We start from the raw sequence: 18,545 nt of genomic DNA, 5'->3' as shown, positions 1-18,545 counted from the left end.
TTAATTTTTCAGAACGTGTGGGAATTTCTGACTGGGCGTTTGTATCCACAAAGATGACAGCTGGCACATTATCACTTATTTTGCTGGGATTTGCACTACTAGTATACTATTTATACATCACTAGACATTCAAACTACTGGAAAAAGAAAGGTGTGCCTTACTTGAAACCTCTTCCTTTGTTTGGAAACGTCCAGCATATGATATTCTTGAGAATGAGCATTGGCCAGCAATTTGCATATTTACACGAGAAGTTAAGAGGTCACAAATTTGCAGGCTTTTTCCTGGGAACTAGGCCATGCCTCTTGGTTCGAGACCCAGAATTAATGAAACATATTCTGGTGAAGGATTTTGAGCATTTTACGGATTGGTCTTATAGGCCAGACGCCGTTGGAGACCCAATGATCTCAAATACACTCTTCTTTATGAGAGGAGAACGTTGGAAATTTTACCGTGAGAGAATTACTCCGTCTTTTACAGTGTCGAAAATCAGATCTTCATTTGCTTCTATTTGTAGTTGTGCCAATCACATGATCGAAGACCTAAGAAAACATGCAGATTCTGCAGGAAAAATTGATATTAAAGAAATTTCTGAATCTTATCCCATACACGTTATTTGTGAACATGCTTTCGGAGTAGATCGCAGTTTGTTCAAAGGGACTGGTCTTTTAGATATGTGCATGGATTTAACTCGGCCCACTTTCAAAAGGGTCTTAGCCTGCTTTTTTATTTTCTATTTACCAAAAGTTCTTAGAACATTCAAACTGTCAATACTTGAAGACTATCTGAAGAGGACTTTTGTAGAGATAACAGATATGACATTGAGAACCAGATTGGAAAGTGGGATAAACAGGAAGGATGCTGTGGACCTGGTTTTGAAATTAAGACAAGAGAGAGAAATGTCAAACAACAATAATGATAAAAAGAAAGAAATATCAGAATCTGATGTCGGTAAGTCATTTTTACTTTCATTTTTATTGCTTAAATTCATTTACCACGATCAGGTAAAAGTAACGTTACACACCCGAATAGTAACATTTTAACTAATATATTCGTATAATCTCTACCTACTTAAATATTGGTCTCTACTTCATAGTTCTAATTGTGCAGCGTGCCTTTTAGTACGATAGGAGTGATTTTAACCTGAACGTGCGAGGAGCAGTTAGAAAGTTCCCGGAATGTCATTGTAAACTTAAACGGCGTGACAAACATCTTGGCATTTGAAGGCGGCGCTCCAAGTTCCTTTTAAATGCTGCTAGCAAATGAGAGACCTGCGGTATTGCTACGTTTATTGTGTACACATTCACTTCAGTCTATTCCCTGCCACCTGATCGCGCTGTAGTGCGTCTGCTTAGCCAAATCATAGCCACACCCCTTTACCACTTGGCAACGTCGCGTCAGAGCTTGAGTTTTATTCGTTTAGCTGAAATGCCAAGATGTTTGTCACAGGCTGATGCAGCCACAATGAATCTTGCAGTTACAGTCCTTAGGTTGCCTAATTATGAATCTAACAAGTGTCAACACGTCTTAACAGGCAGTGTATGAATACGGCGTAGATGAACCGAGGAGTTTGTAGCAATGTTGCCACACTTGGTGCAATTGTATCAAATTCAGCCCTTTTAGTCATTCATCGACTCGTTGATACCACGCTGGCATTTTCAGCCCCTTTTGTGAAAAAGTTGGTATAATTCTACCGAATTTAGCACCACTTAACAAATACTTGTCACATTTTCATAAGTGTCAAAAAGACTTTTCTACATGTCATGTTACACATATTGTGTGTTGAATTCGTTAAAAATGTTGTTGAACATTCATTCTGTGACATTGCACCGCAAACGCTAGGAACTTCGTGAGGAAAATTCATAACTTGAACTGAACCGGGAAACAAATGACGTTTGATAGGCGCATCCTAGCTGCGCATGAAGGGGACGAGAAAGAAGCAGTGTGGTGGAAATTATAGCTTGAAATTATTAATAATATGTTATGATGTTTTTCAGGAAAGGTTCAAGAACCTTGGACCAGTTTTACATTTTTTACAAATGTCAGTTTACTAATATTCCTCTTACAGTCTATTATCCTCCTTCGGTCGTGAAATAAGCGAGAATAAGGTGCAATAATTTATATTTTAATATCTTATTACAACGTACTGTTTACACAGGAACTCGGAGATGATTGATTTGTTCCTCGTTTTGTATATTTTTTCATATACTTGTACGGCTATAATACCATTCTGTTTATTGGTCACTTTGAAATAGAGGCGTGTTTGATTTCTTTACTGAAGACGATAACGGTTTTCTCTTTCAATTTGTCTGTTATACTTCCAACGTGGGAGAAAAGTTTCATCTACTTCCACGGTTGTTCAGATTCCTCCTATTTGGATACTTTTAGAAAGTAATTTTTAAAAAGAGCACTTTCTTGAAGAAGAGAGGGAGTGTTCTGGAACTTTATCTCTTTTAGTTTCGTGTTATATAGAGCCATGTATTACACTGGTATAAAATAATGAATTCAGCCCTTTTTGTTTTAATTTGGTACCATTTTTCAGCCCACTCTAGAGCTAGGACTGTGGAAACACTGGTGTGTAGTGATCAGTTGGCTCAATTTCACAGATTGAGCAACGCTCAACCAGCAAGGTCATATGCAAATGGGAAAAATCGGCTTCAGAGACTGATAGCCCTGATAAATAATTTAGCACCAAGGAATGTTTGGCTCTTTTCAAAGCTAAAATTAGGCTTCAAAAGGTATCCGTCAAAGAAGAGATCGAAACGAACGCGACGGCTAAATATTGGAAGATACTTGTATGTTCATTATTTTTGAGTGACCGAGACTTTGTGTTTCCATGTGCTCTCAGAATGGTGTTAACTTTAGAAAAGCAAATATTTCTCGTTAAATATGTCTTCCGTGAGTAAGTGATTAGCACTCGCGTACAGTGAATGACAACAGGTATACCGGTTCCTAATTGACATTCTAGTCGAGAAATCTACAAACACCGCAAAACACTGGGCGAAGTGGTAGATCAGCAGCACTCGAAAAAAAAAAAAAAAAAAAAAAAAAACAGGGAGTCCAAACAAGTAAATCGATATTACATATTGTTTTACTAATGCATAACAGATATATAGTTAGCTTTCGAACCTACTGTATGAGGAATTTCAACTGTAAAGACGAAGGACTCAGGTAAATACCGTATGTGTGAGCTGATTGTCGTATCACCTATATTTATAGTAGTAATTACTTATGTTTTTGTTTTTTTCTTCTTCAGTAAAGAGCTTTCTTCCTTGTACCATCTCTTATTCATTATTAAAGCAGCATGTTTTAACTCTTTTTTTTTTTTTTTTTTTTTTTGTCAAACCGTAGACTCAGGCATACCATACACGTACAATCATGTAGAGGTATGGTTCTTTCGCCCATAGTAGAATGACACCATGTTTTTGGATATGAATTGTAGAGAAAGATATGGAGAACGTAATAATACTTAGTATTTGAGTGCCACATCACAGTATAATGTTCTGCAATTTGAAAGAAAAAAACTAAAGTAAAATATTTCTATTTTTAAATTTTTTTTAAATACAAAGTGAAGGCAACTAGAATGCTATCAAAATTCCTAAAATGCACTGTCTGCTGCACTGTTTTAAAAAAAAAATCATCAATTTCATATTCCAAATATGGTTTCTATTTTTGTGTAATGTTCTGCTGATGACCTCCCTAATCAGAGGAACACAGGAGCATAAAGCAGATTTAAATGTTATTTTCCTAATTACTTATGGTTATGTTAAAGTATCTTACTCACAAATGACCCTTGTTTCATTTCCCTATTTCAGTTTTATGATTATGGAGCTTATGCTTTCGATGTAAAAGTAATTTAATTTTTTAAAGTACTTAATGGAACTTGATACGTGACAACAATCCTAAACTTAACTCTAGCGTAAAGGATGATACAAATACAATTACTGCATATTAAGATTATGCATATTAAGATAATTATTATTTTAAAGGTTCAGTATTAAAATTGTAAATTATATTTATTTCTTTCAATAAGCAGTTTGAACGTTTGGATGAAAACAAACACAATAAAGAATTTCAGGAATTACAACTTATAATGATATATGATAAAGATAATGTAAAATTTTTTAATCAGTTAGACATAGAAAAATATCTCTTCAGTCTTCTTCCTAACGGCATGGGTAAAAGTGAGGGCGAACTTGAGGGGACGCGGTTTCCCCACTTTAAAAAATATTTATGGTGTTCCTCCACTTCCTACAAAAAATACAATTAGCAAAGATATGCAAGGGGACGTCATCCCCTTACCTTTTCAGATCCACTTTTACCCTGCCTAACCGCCCCTCTAACTTAGCATCCTTAGCCAATTGTAAAGCAGTAAACTTTGTAAAATAATACTCGTAATTCTTAAACTCAGAAAATGCTTAATAATTACTTCATATCCTGGATATTTGTTTATTTTAAGAACAATGTAAGAAAGGACGTGTATTAATTGTGTAATGTGTTCTAATGTTGTTGTTTTTTTTCCTTTATGAAGATTTCTCTGAGCCTACATTATACGGATTTTTGGCTGGCCTATTCGCCGCTGGTTATGAAACAACTGGTAATGCTTTGGCTTTCGCATGTTACGAACTGGCTATGAACAAAGACGCTCAAGATATACTTAGAAATGAAATTGATGACTATATCAAGAATTGCAAAGGCGAGATAACATACGAAGGTGTGCAGAAACTACAAGAGCTGGACAAAGTACTGTCAGGTATTTCAATTTAGTGAATCCTTTATGCAAATAATGATAGCTTGGTTTGTTAGATATACGTATGACTTAAATCAAACCCATACTTAGTCCATGTAAAATTGTGTATTCCATAGCTGTAATACGCTGCAGCCGCCTTGCATTTGGCGTATGAGCTTGTCACGCGCTGTTGACAAATTCCCGGTAAGAAGTTTGCTTTCAATAGGCTAGTATTGAAACGTGTTGATAAGGTTCTTGTATTATTATCCGAATAAAATGCCCACATCATACATTGGCGGAACGACACTGCAAGCAAATTGATCGAAGTGAAAGCAACGCTTAAGGTCAAAAGCCAATTCGGCCATTTTGTTGCAGTCTTTTTTTTTTTTTTTTTTTAATGAACCGGCGTCTGTCGTAAATGGTTGATGTTTCCAACTTGTTACTGACACTTCACAATTTCCAAGAATTTATTTTCTTAAATGACAGCCCGATAGCTGTAATGATTAGCTACGGAATCCAGTTATTACTTTGTATTCCTATTTCCGTAAGATTCATCTTAATATTGTCCTCCCATCTGTACCTAGGTCTTCATAATGGTGTTTTTTCAATTGCTTTTCCAGATAAAATTTTGAACACCTTCCTACTTTTTTACATTCTGGCTGCATGATCTGCCAATCTGATCTGCATGATCCTTAGATAAACATACAAATTATCAAATTCCTCGTTTGAAGCTTCCATCATTTCCATTTCCGTTCCTCTTGGGTGCGAATATTCGCTTCAGGATTTTATTTTCAAATGACCCAGTTTGCTTTTTTCCTTCAAAGTAAGAAGAAATATTTCGCAACCATACAACACACATACATAATTATAGTTTTTTATATATTTTTTTTAAACTTCAAATTCTTCGACAGAATTTGCGCAGACAATAGATTTTAGACTGAATAATAACACTCAATGCAAAGGGAATACTTATGTACTTTATAAGTCTTCAACAGTTTCCTGAATAAATTTGGAATATGAGAAAGATTGGTATATAAAATGGAAATACCTGGAAAAAAGCGCAGCTTACCAGATTAATATAGTGTTGGACCATGATTCAACGTCAAAACAGCTCTGATGTGACATTAAATGGAATCATCAAAGTCTTGAATGATAGTAAGTGAAACATTTGACATGACACAATCTGGAATAAGTACTGTGGAAGTAAGACTCTCCTAGCACTCCTACAGTGGTGCTGGAAATGGAAGAAATTAAAAATAATAATCGAAAACGGCCAATATTAGTGTCGAATCCATAATTTTCGGGGTCACTGACGTGAACAATTAATTACTGATACCGTTTAAATCCATGTTCAGCCAAGTTGAGTCGAATAAAATATATCGACCTATGTACGAGGCACATACAGAAAGTAAGTTTCCCACGCGTCCCATAGGTAGAAAACCGCATGTTGCGCGAAGAGATTGCATGTATGTGAGAAGTAAGATCCTAACAAGGCGCATGCGCCGGCAGAACTTCCCTAATTCTCTCAGTAGCGTCGTGGCAGTGATTGAAGATTGGCGTTCCTATTCCAGCTCCGCCGCGTGTGAACTGAGAGCAGTGATAAAGTTTTTGAATGCACAGGGCATAGCACCGATTGAAATCCATCGTCAGCTGTATCGTTGCAAAAATGTCAATACTGACCCTGTGCGTCTAGCTTTGTGCTCTAGGGTCAATTGCTTCAAAATAAAACTTCTTGATCAACAGGCACTCCGTGACAGTTGTGTGCAATAAGGAGTGGAAAATCTGAAGGAACTGCTTGCTCATGCCGTTAGGCCCATGGACCTGGCACAGCTAACGATGGATTTCGATTGGTGGTATGCCATGTGCATTCAAAAACTTTACCCGCACTTCACACGCAGCGGGAGCTGGAATAGGAACATCCATCTTCAACCACTGCCACGACACTACTGAGAGCACTAGGGAAGTTCCGCTAGTGCATGTGCCATGCTATTACCTTACTCTCTCACTTACACATAGTCGCTTCGCGCAACATACCGTTTCCTACCTATGGGAGCGTGGGAAACTTACTTTCTGGATGCGCCTCGTACAACCTTCCGAAAATTTTAAAAACTAATACAATTCTCTAGAATGTTCTAGTAAATTAAGTCAATTTTACACCATAGACAGAATTCGTTCATTTTCCTTTCTAATAGAAGATTAGGATAAACAAATAGCTGGACAATGATAGAAAGGGATTCAAATTTTTCGCAAATAACAATTCTGTAAACGTATTGTTTCCTTGTGGAGAACAGGCATTTCAACTAGTGTTTAATACAAAGTATAATGATAACGCAGAGGAGCATTAAGAGGCCCCATCACGGCGAAAATTAAAATACTGCTAATTTTACAGTAATTATGTAGTATATTGAAATAGATAAAATACAATCGAAAAGTGGAACAAGAACTCGAGCTATTTTACATGAGATAACGTTATCACGACTCACTTATCTGCTTTCGATTTCCAGCCATTTTGAAAATCGGAATTTATTTTCGCGTTTCTAAATGGCACGGAAAGCTGCTAGGTGACTCGTGATAACGGTACATCATGCAAAATAGTATTGTCCATGGCACTCTTGTTCCACATTTCGATTATCTTTTATCTATTTAAAGATATCACATAATTACTGTAAAATTAGCAGTATTTTAATTTCGCAGTGATTAGACCTCTTAAGACGCATGAGAAATTTTATTCTTCTAAATATTTCTGTATAAATTATTCCATAATGAGAGATTTGCCTGAAGATAAAACAGTGAACCCCAATCGCAGACGCGCAAATATAAGAGATTTACATACATTGTTATTTTAAACATATTTAGGGAAACTGGTCGACACTAAATGGTTGGAAAGAAAATACGTGGATAATTAAAATTTGGATCTCCGGCAAGTTGACAATATCAATCTTGTGTAGATTAATTTGACACAGGATATGATTCAATAGTAAGTTTATTTTTTGTCGTAATTAGTTTAATTTACATTTCTAAAGTTATGTTAATAATAATAATAATAATAATAATTTCTCTTTTGTTTACAGAGGTGGTTCGTATGTATCCATCGGTGAATTTCATCGCAAGAATGTGTACCAAAGATTACGTTATCCCTGGCACTAATGTGCACATAGAAGAAGGTACCCATGTGTATATAGCTTTGCACGGACTACACAGAGATTATGAATACTACCCGAACCCAGACAAATTTGATCCCGAAAGATTTAACGAAGAAAACAAGAAGAATTTATCAAGTTTCACTTACATGCCATTTGGAGCTGGACCAAGAATGTGTATTGGTAAGTTTACAGGGCTACTTTTAATATATATATATATATATATATATATATATATATATATATATATATATATATAATTATTATTATTATTATTATTAATAATAATAAATATTTTGTCTTTCGGCAGGTCCTGGGTTTAAGGAGCTTTTTTTCTTTTCAATTTTAGATTCGGACCTGGAAATGTTTTCTCCATGTTTTTCAATCTTCAGTTCCTCTTCCAATATTTTCTTCTCTATTTCAATTCATCGATCAGTTGTGTTCTTCTTCCTATTCCTCACTTTCCTCTCATCTTTCCTTCTACGGCGGTATGAAGAAGACAAATTCTTTGCAAAATGTGTCCAAGTCAATTGACCTTCCCACTGCCAATTGAATTGCTGGCTAGAAGTGTCTTCTTCTCTCCTATCCGTTTTAAAACGTCTTCGTTTGTTACTGTCTCTCTCAGTCCATTTTATCTTCTGCATTTTCTCCAACACTACTTTTCAAATCTCTCTAAATATTTCTTCTCTAACTTCCGTAATGTTTGTCTCTGAATCGTACACTTCAATGCTCCATATATAGCATTTTACCAACTTAAAGTTCGATGTTGAGCCTACTAGTAAAGAGTGATCTATGTTGTTGAATGCTTCTTTGGCTATGGCAATTCTTGACCTGATCTCTGGTGCAGTAAGCATCTATCGTCAAAACACTTCCCAGATACTCGAAATGATCGACCGCTTCAATTTCTCTTTGTTCTACTCTGACCCGTAAGGGCGCGTTTCCACGAGATGTTCTCATAACTTTCTACTTTTCGATGCATGTATCATTAGAAATAAGTGTTGTCCGCGGGACGAGATGAGAGAAGAAATATGGTTTTTCTTGTTAGATCTCATAAATTTTGGAAGCTTCGTTTCGTCTTGTCTTGATTCTCGAATAACTTAATTCTCGTTTCGATTTTCGACTAACCTTCCTTCATTTCGACAGTTTCTTGTCTCGTTTCGTCTCCTAAATATATATATATATATTATAGTTGACTTTTGGACGTAGTGCAAACAGCAGTCTTGGTAGAATACGTATTACTTTTAATGAAATTTAGTAAAATTATATATATATATATATATATATATATATATATATATATATATATATATATATATATATATATATATATATATATATATATAAAACGAAAAATGAAATCTTCAAGCTTTATGTCTCACGGTTATGTCGGTTAGGCTAAAGGAGACAGTGATGATTAGAAATGAAAAAAATGGTAGAATGAAGAAAGTTAGAGGAGACGGAAGAATGCCAAGAAAACCCACGCAAACGATGTTTGTCCACCACAAAGCTCACTTCGCGCGAGCTGGGATCGAACCAAGGATCCCCACGCACCAGAGGTGAACCCTCTACCACTGAGCCACAGCGACCCCTATATGGATAACTGTTGACCTACCACTAGTCATTAAAAGTATACATACCATCCAGGTTTACTTACTAAAACCAACACAAAACTCGTCAACATAATGTACGCGATGGGTTCGATTCGATTCGGAGCTCATATGGTTTGAATCTCACTTTAGGGTGGAGGTCAACATCTTATATAGCTCGGTGCTGAATGTAATGCTCAACTTCAAATTAGAAAACAAAAACTCGTTGACAACATGAACCTACTTATTGATTAAGTAGTCAGTCAGAACTTCTTTAGTCTTATTATATACTAATACAAAAAGATTTGTTTTTAGTTAATTGTCCCACGATTATGTACCGAGGTTAAAGGAGACGGTGATGATGACATGGATAATAATGATGGATTCATAAAAGTGGGTGAAAACTGGACAATCCCGAGAAAACCCATCCACACGGTGTTTGTTCACTACAAAATCCATTTGGCGGGAGCTGGTATTAAACCGGAATCCCCACGGAACAGAGGTGAGCACTGTACCATTGATATAATGATTAGAGACTTACTCGGATTGTTCGGTATATTTAAGTTAAAGACTAGAGAATGACTTCACCGAAAATTTCTTTACAATACTTACAAATCTTATGAAAACCATTTTAAAAAATTACCCAGCCATTACTTTCCGTATTCTTTGTTGCAGACTTTCCAATGGATCCTATTGCTTTTAGTTGACATCAATCAAGATAAAAGATCAAATTTTCTCCAATTTTAAGAGCAGATTTCTTGATAACCTTTGTTTTAAAAAAAGAAGAAACTGAACATCACAGAAATATAACAAATATAACTAACTTCGTTTTAGGAAATACAGGAAAAACTAAAATTTTTACTATAAAATATTTGAACATTTGCTTACTCATTTAGCGTCACATTATACTAAAAGTAAATTCAATTACATCCCAAAAATATAATCATTTTAGAGAACAACAATACTATCAGTGTCTTCAAGAAATACACTTTGAAAAATCTCTTCTCCCCTTACAATTGTAAAGTTTTTAAAATATTATTATTATTATTATTATTATTATTATTATTATTATTATTATTATTATTATTATTATTATTATTATTATTATTATTATTATTAAAATTTATCTTGAAATCTACATTTTATGTTGTGTGATTCTTTTCACGAATAGTCTCTTATTTAATTATAGAATAATAGGCTAATTACTGTTAATTATACTGTTACAGGCTAATTACTTACTTAATTCTTCTTTCTTTCAGGGAGACACTTGTCAATGTTGGAGTTGAAAGTAGGACTTATTTACGTGTTGACCAATTTTGAACTTCACACTTGTCCAAAAACTCCAAAGAAGGTTGGACTTCACCCCAAGGGACTATTTGCAGTTTCCGATAAGCCTTTATGGTTGTCATTGGTCGAACGAAATAACAACATAAAACTCAGTGCAAAGAACGTTTAATCCGATCTAAATTCAAATATATATATAGCGAATTATTTTCAATATACGCGTGTATGCTTGTGTAATTGTATGAGTGCAAAAAATACATTGTGAGAAGATGAAGTCCGATTTATGTATGTATGTGAATATGTGAATGAATCAGGCAGAAAGAATGAAATAAAGGAAAAAAAGGAGAAAGGAGATCTGCTCATATAAGAGATGAGGAAAATTAAAGTAAGAAATTATCTAAGTTTGGAAAACTCGTTCCCTAGGGAAACAAAACATGTACCTTATATTTTATAAAATGATGATTATAACAGAAAAATAAATATTTATTTCTTAAAATATGTTTTTCTTAAATCTTAATTTAAACATAATTATTTGGTGTAGGAATTAATTCGTGCGGTTGGTACGCACACATTGAAGCTGTAGTACAAACACAAAATACATAAATACCTTAAGAAAAATATTGTCCATCGCTAGCCACCACTTTCGCCCATCTGTCAGGCATTGTACGGATTCCGTGGCGAAAGAAGTCCTCATCCTTGGAAGCGATCCAGTCAGAGACCCATGTTTCGATATCTTCTGAAGAAGTAAACCGCTGTCCAATCAAATCGTTGTTCATGCAATCGAACAAGTAGTAGTCCGAAGGAGCAACGTCTGGTGAATACGGCGGGTGGGGTAAAACTTCCCATCCAACATTTTCTAAATAGGTTTTGACCGGTTTTGCGACATGTGGGCGAGCGTTATCATGTTGAACAATAAGTTTATCATGTCTGTTCTCCCATTCTGGTCGTGTTCTGGCCAGAGCTTGCTTCAAACGCATTAATTGTCGTCGATAACGTTTTCCATTCATAGTTTCACCCGGTTGCAGCAGCTCATAGTACACCACACCTTTCATATCCCACCATATGCACAGCATAACCTTTGCACAGTGAATATCTCGTTTTGGTTGTGATGGATCTGGTTCACCTGGTTTCACCCAGGCCTTTTTTCGTTTAGGGTTCTCGTAATGGATCCACTTCTCATCACCCGTAATAATTCGATGCAGAAACCCCTTTCTGCTCTGTCGTTGAAGCAGCAATTCGCAAATGGTTTTTCGTCTTTCAACGTCTCTGTCTTTCAATTCATGTGGAACCCAATGTGACATCTTTTGAATCATTCCCATGGCTTTCAAGCGTTTGGAGACTGTTGTTTGATCAACGCCTAATGCTGCTGCAAGTTGTTCCTGCGTTTGACACGAATCCTGCTCGAGCAATGCTGTCAATTCTTCGTCTTGAAATTTTTTGGGCTGTCCAGCTCGCTCTTGGTCTGCCAAGCCGAAATCACCACTTCTAAACAGTGCAAACCACTTCTGACACGTTCGCTCAGCTAGAGCATGGTCACCATACACTTCCACCAAAATACGATGACTTTCAGTCGCACTTTTCTGCATGTTAAAGTAATGCAGCAGGACACCCCGCAAAAACACTTTATCAGGCACAAATTGCGCCATGTTCACTTAACTACAAACTGGTGTTGTTGACGCTTTAATCCACTGCCCTATACTACGAACGATACGCGATGACAGGGGTTTGCAACACAAGTGTGGATACACGGAACTGTGGGACATCCGTTCGTTGCGCCATCTCTTGTCCACCCGCACGAATTAATTCCTAGACCAAATATAAATTTTGCAGATTTGTACTCACAGTTCTGGTTTCAATTCTGAAGAGACCACATAGCTCTAAATATTTTGATGCACTATCATGAGGCTACTGGAAGTATCATAAATTAAGAAATATTAAGGCAGCAGTGGCGCACAAACAATATCATCGTGAGAAGATTCAAGCTTGCATGTAAATATCATTTCAGGATGGAAGTGTCTTTTGTGTACATATTTTACTATGGTGAATGTTTACTTTTTTAATAAAATATTTTTGAAAGGTTGTTAAGTCTCGGACCCCTTCCAACATTGCATATGCCACTGTAAGCAAGAAACAATTGTGTGGGAATACGATCAACTAATTATACACTACGAAGGAAACACCTAGGTCGAAGCACTAGGAAGCTAAGTTTAATTTCAGATTCTTAAAATTTGCTTTTTTAAAATTATTATATTTTAGGCTACTGCTTTCATACATTTTTTAAAATACGCCTTTTCCTAATTTACGTGGTGTGTTCAACGACAGTCAACTATAGCAGCGAGCCATTGCTACATTGTGCAACAGCCAAGAAGGGACCGACATAAAACAGCGGGTGCAGTTGCAAGAACATTTGAGAGGACTGCAAGGCCTCCAATCTTATGCTCTACTGTAGCACGTCGACTACATGGGGATGGTCTTTCTCCAGATGTTCACTACGTTGTATTCCGTTGACGGCATATTAACAGCAGGATTTGCGGTTGTGCCAAGAACATACATAATAATAGGGTCGCGTTTTCTTCTCCAATGAGAGCAGATTCAGTCCGAATAATGATTCTAGACGTACACTCATCTGACGGGAGAGGTGAGAACACGCAGGAACCTAGAAACATTGTCAAGCGCGATCATTTTGATGATCTAATGTTCTTGTGAGGGGACGAATAATGCTGCTTAGGCATGCCGTACCGACGTTCCAATTTTTGAATGCGATACACTCAAAGGTCAGCGTTATTGTGACATTGTACTCCTTCTCCCATACATTTTTCCATAGGCGCACCCAGCATCATTTTTATGGATGATAATGCATGATTGTATCGAACAGCGCAGGTTGCTGAGTTCTTGAATCGAGAGGATATTACCCGCTGTAATAGTTGAGAATATTACCTAATTTGTACTAAGAATAAATTGAAATAAGCAGATTGTTCTAATATGTTGACAAAAGAACCTTCGTCTCTCGTTTCTTTGAAATAACAGAAAGAAAAATAGTTATATTTTCGCTTCTAGATCCGCCCACTATATCTGCTTGCATGCACGGGGTTTCTTGCACATCAGGTGAGAGTAATTATCATCTGTTTGCGAAGTACGTGTCGGTAAGAATTTTATAACATTTTTATGAGGATAGGTTTTGCCATGAGACGTCATGGCACTTTACCATAACTAAACTTGCTTACTGTTTGTAATTAATAAATATTTATGTTAATGGATCATATCTCGCTCAAGTAAAGTAAATGAGAAATCCGTTAAGATTGTTCGGTATATAGTAAAATGTTTAATATCAGAAGTCCAAGTCTCTATCTGACAAAGAGACGACAGAATTCTGCGGAAAGCTGAAGGAAGAAGAAAGACTGTGAATGTAGAGTGGAATAAAATGCAGGGACGCTGTGTGTGTGTGTGAGTGTGTGGTATGTGTGTATGTGTGTGAGAGAGAAGACATGTACTATTCAGGCTCGCAAGTTTAAGGATCTTTTGCAGATAGTGTAGTCTACAAGACGAAAAATGAGTTTTTCTTTTCACGTCTCGTCTCTAAATCAAATACATTTTATTAGAAGTCTCATTTCGATTTTTCAAGAATTATTTTTTTTTAGCCCATGGTGGATCGGTGGTAGGGTGTTCACCTCTGCTGCATGGGGTCCCTGGTTCGATCTCAGCTTTTACCGTTGGCTTTGTGATGGATATACACCGTGTACGTGGATGTTTCTTAGGGTTTTCCTGTTTGCTCACACTTTCTTCCTTCCACTATTTCATTAATTACCATAATCACCATCTCCTTTTGCCTACACGACACTACTGTAGGAAGTGAAACTGAAAGATTTCATTTCATTTACCAATTATTTCTCGTTTTGTCTCGATTATCGAAGAGCTTTTCTCGTTACGACTCGATATTTTTCCGTCTCGTTTTCTAAATTTATGTATCAATTTTATGCCGTGATTATCTCTTAATTTCATCTAGAAGTTACCAAGATTCTTGCGCGACACGAGAGATCCACGAAGGATGTGTTCTAACAACATTCAAACCATATTTATTACTAGTTGAAATACCCATTCTTGGCATGAGAGCTGTATTTGGAAGTCAGCGCCTGTGCGAGTATCACCATTCATCTCAGCGACAGCGAAAAGTATGGATTTGACACTAATAGGGGTCATTTTGAATTATTTTTACATGTCTTGTCCTCTCCTTTCTGAGACCCCCTTGGATAGAATTTTCCAAAAAAAAAAAAAAAAAAAAAATTCCTCTTGGTCTGGGGTCTGGACCAAGGTACCCGTGACCAAAATTTGGTAACTCTCGTCCACTCGTCTGATCTCCAGGCCGCACACAACCAGACAGGCGCACAGACGGACAAACAAACTCTTTATTTTATTTATATTAGATTGGAGTATATTGTGCAATAAGTTGCAAGTCTTTAAACGGTTGATAAATGCTGTTCATTGTGTTTGTATACAATCATCAACTTTTAGTTTTTATACTATGAATCACGTAACACTAATACAGTATTTTAGATGTAAGATTTAGGATGAATTAGTTTTGCCCACGAGACTCAAGAAATTCTTTGTCTTGTCTCGAAAGCGAGACGAGAATTGCTTTGTTTCTCGTCTCGATTTAGGTTTTAGAATTTACACTTCTGGGGTTTCGGCATCTTTGGCTATTTAGCTCGTCACGTTTGAGAGATGATGTTTCTCAGCGACCACACTACACGGAGAAAGGGAAGGAAGAAGGGACTGGGGAAGGAAGGAAGCGGCCTGGGACCTATATTATAGGTACCGACCCGGCACTTGCCTGGTGCGAATGAGGAAAACCCAGGTAAACCTCACTCTGGGTATCTGGCCTGAAAAATCGTTTTACATTTTTTTGATCGAGTGCCCTTATCGGGAATCGAACCCGGGACCACTAACGCCGAAGGCGATAGTTGTCTCGAATTTCAAGAAATACTTCTCGTCTTGTGCCAACACTAACTCCAGAAGATTATCCTTTAGAAGTAGCATTTGGGCTTTGGTGAAATATGATTTACTTCGATAATCTATGGAAGCAAACTTGGTTCGGATCCCACGCTAAGGTGTAATCCACTTATCACACAGACACTGAATTAAAAGGGGAGGGCCGCGGTGGCTCAGTGGTAGAGCATTCACTTCTGGTGCATGGGGTTCAGGGTTCAAACCCTGCTCTCGCCAAGTAAACTCTGTGGTGGACAAGCACCGTATGCGTGGGTTTCCTCGGGGTACTCCCGTTTCCTCTCACTTTCTTCATTCCACCATTTCATTCATTTCTCATCTTCATCGTCTCCTTTAGTCTAGCCGGCATAACCGTGGGACGTAAAACTCACAAATTTCATTCCATTTTTCTGTATTGAAAGGAAACATTAAGTTCGAACCAAAAATTACTGCACTCTCGTACATTGTATGTGAATTTAAGAAGATTAAAGTGCGTCCAGTAAGAGAACGTCTCTGACAGCTCGCAGTGACATTGCTACTACTCGCGTGTCAAGGTTTCTTTCGGTGCAACTGTAGTGGCAATTTAATTAATGGTATAAGACAGAGTGATCGTGGTTAGTAACACTGGTATCAAAGTAGGGGCTGCAATGTCCCACCGCATGTGCTAAGAAACGTCAGAGACCATCTCTTGTTGGCCGTGCTATAGATACCAGGCAATTTTTAAATCAGGCAGTATATTCATTTAAAATCAAGGGAGATATAGTTTTCTGAATTCTTTACATGTTATGTAGTATATTATAGAATAAGGTTTTTGATGTTTGAAATGTCCACAGTTTTACGTGGTTTCTTTATGGATGAGGCAGACACATTTGTAAGCTATCTGCGCGAACGTATTCTTCTTCTTCACTTTTTTCTTTTTAAAGAAATCTCGTAGCTATAACCTTCTGACCTCCATTTCTCTCTTTTTATATATTAAAGTCTTGTGTTATAGAGGTATTCTCCTTTTATTTGACTACAAAATGTTTTTCCTCGTACTTTTTATTTTCTTGTTTTCCGTTTGCTTGTTTGTTTGTTTTAGCTTCAGAAGCAATAGCTATATACATACATGTTACGCAATGTATGAAGTGAATTTCATTATTCCTGGTCCTTGGTAAGTAAAAAGAGAAGCTTTACTGAGGGAAAAAAATATAGTTTATTACGTCACTCACGTAGAAGAACTTGACCCAGGGGCTTTACTGAACTTGAAATGCTTTCAATTTCTTTCCTACGTGCTGTGGGATTGGTAGTAGTAGTAGTGTTAGCAATTGACCGCTATATTAATTATATAGCTTAGAGTAAATCCATTTGCTCAAGCTAAGTACGCTTCTGGAATTTTAATTAGCAGCTTTTATCTACTATACCATAACTGTTAATTCTAGCGTGTTTCCCATACTTGTTGACAAAGATATAATTACTTTCATTACGTAGATTGATTGATTTATCATTCTCAATTTGCTTCATCCATTTAATTTGACTGCTCACTGTCGTTAGAATTAATATGTCTTACTTGGCAGTTGACGTAATTTGACTCCCAATAGACTGGTTGTCTTTTGTATAAGGACTTAAATTCCCGGAGTGAGCTAACCAGGCGCACGTTCAGAAACTTTTGTTGGGAAGGTTGCAATCTTTGGGGGAGGGGGTCAATACTGCAAGGTACAACGTGTATGTAGTATGGAACGGGTATTATTCTGCACCCAAAAACACGATAAGTAATTGTAAAATATTTTACGTATATATAAACGTCTCCTTTCAGATATGAACCGCCGAAAATTCGAAAATTCACATTTCGAAACGCTCTGCCTTAGAAACTACAAGACCGATCCCAAGCGGTTTAAGGAATTACAAAGCAACTATTATGCGCTTTATCTAAATATCTATGTTTTACCATCCTCCGTTATCGGCGAAACGAACTGTAAAAACGAAGTTGGGGTATATGGATACTCCTTTAAGTACTAATGTCGCGTTCATTTTGCCGATAACGGAGGATGGTAAAACATAGATATTTAGATAGATCATATACTAGTTCCTTTGTAATTCCTTAAACCACTTGGGATAGGTCCTATAGTTTCTAAGGCAGGGCGTTTCGAAACATGATTTTTCGAATTTTCGGCGGTTCATAACTCCAAAAGGAGACGTTTTTCGACCTTTGTGTATCATAACTTTTTTCTTTCATTTCATATAAGGAATCACCTCCCAAAGTTTTTCAGTGGAGTTACCTACCACCCTGTATATAAGGTAAACGCACCGGATTTCGACAGGTTAAGGACCTTTTTCAAAGTCATAAGCCTATTGTGGCCATAATATTGGTCGGTGTTGGCCCATTTTTTTCCTTGAAATGTACAGTCTCTACTAATACTAAAAGTCACTTCAAGGCTCAAATGCTAATGTTAACATTTTTTATGAAACTGGAACTCGCCAATGGAACCCGAATTCGACACACTTCACCTGGTTTCGACAGTTGCGGTATCTGAATTCGACACCTTCAATTATACTCATGTAAAACATTAAGTCGGCATTATTAGTAGTAGTAATCTCTTCTCAGCTTCAAATATTGTTTTATTATTATGCAGAAATTATCAGACGGGCAAAAGAACACAACTTAAATTTTCTGAACTGAGTAGTTACTTCGATGATCCTCAATTCGACATGCCATGTCTAACTGACGTTACAACTATCGGAGAATTATGCAACAAATAGCTTTATGAAAGACTTTGAACATACTTGTACGTTTAGATATTCAGTTAAAATTATATGTGCACCACTGAGCATGAATTCGACAACCTTGTCGAA

At 36.7% G+C, this 18,545-nt stretch overlaps 1 protein-coding gene across 1 annotated transcript in view; it reads left to right on the top strand.

The window, feature by feature from the left end:
• The window catches only part of LOC145667809 (uncharacterized), a 120,590-nt gene that overhangs the window by 54,989 nt on the left and 47,056 nt on the right, over positions 1–18,545 (top strand). The window contains exons 2-5 of the mRNA XM_081735240.1: positions 13–948; positions 4,529–4,750; positions 7,798–8,049; positions 10,712–10,906. Of these exons, the coding sequence (XP_081591366.1) occupies positions 13–948; positions 4,529–4,750; positions 7,798–8,049; positions 10,712–10,906 (1,605 nt within the window). The remainder of the gene's footprint in view (positions 1–12; positions 949–4,528; positions 4,751–7,797; positions 8,050–10,711; positions 10,907–18,545) is intronic.

The sequence above is a fragment of the Thermobia domestica genome, chromosome 13, assembly GCF_964235325.1.
Source record: "Thermobia domestica chromosome 13, izTheDome1.hap1.1, whole genome shotgun sequence".
Lineage (NCBI taxonomy): Eukaryota > Metazoa > Arthropoda > Insecta > Zygentoma > Lepismatidae > Thermobia > Thermobia domestica.
This window is presented reverse-complemented; position numbering and strand designations above follow the sequence as displayed.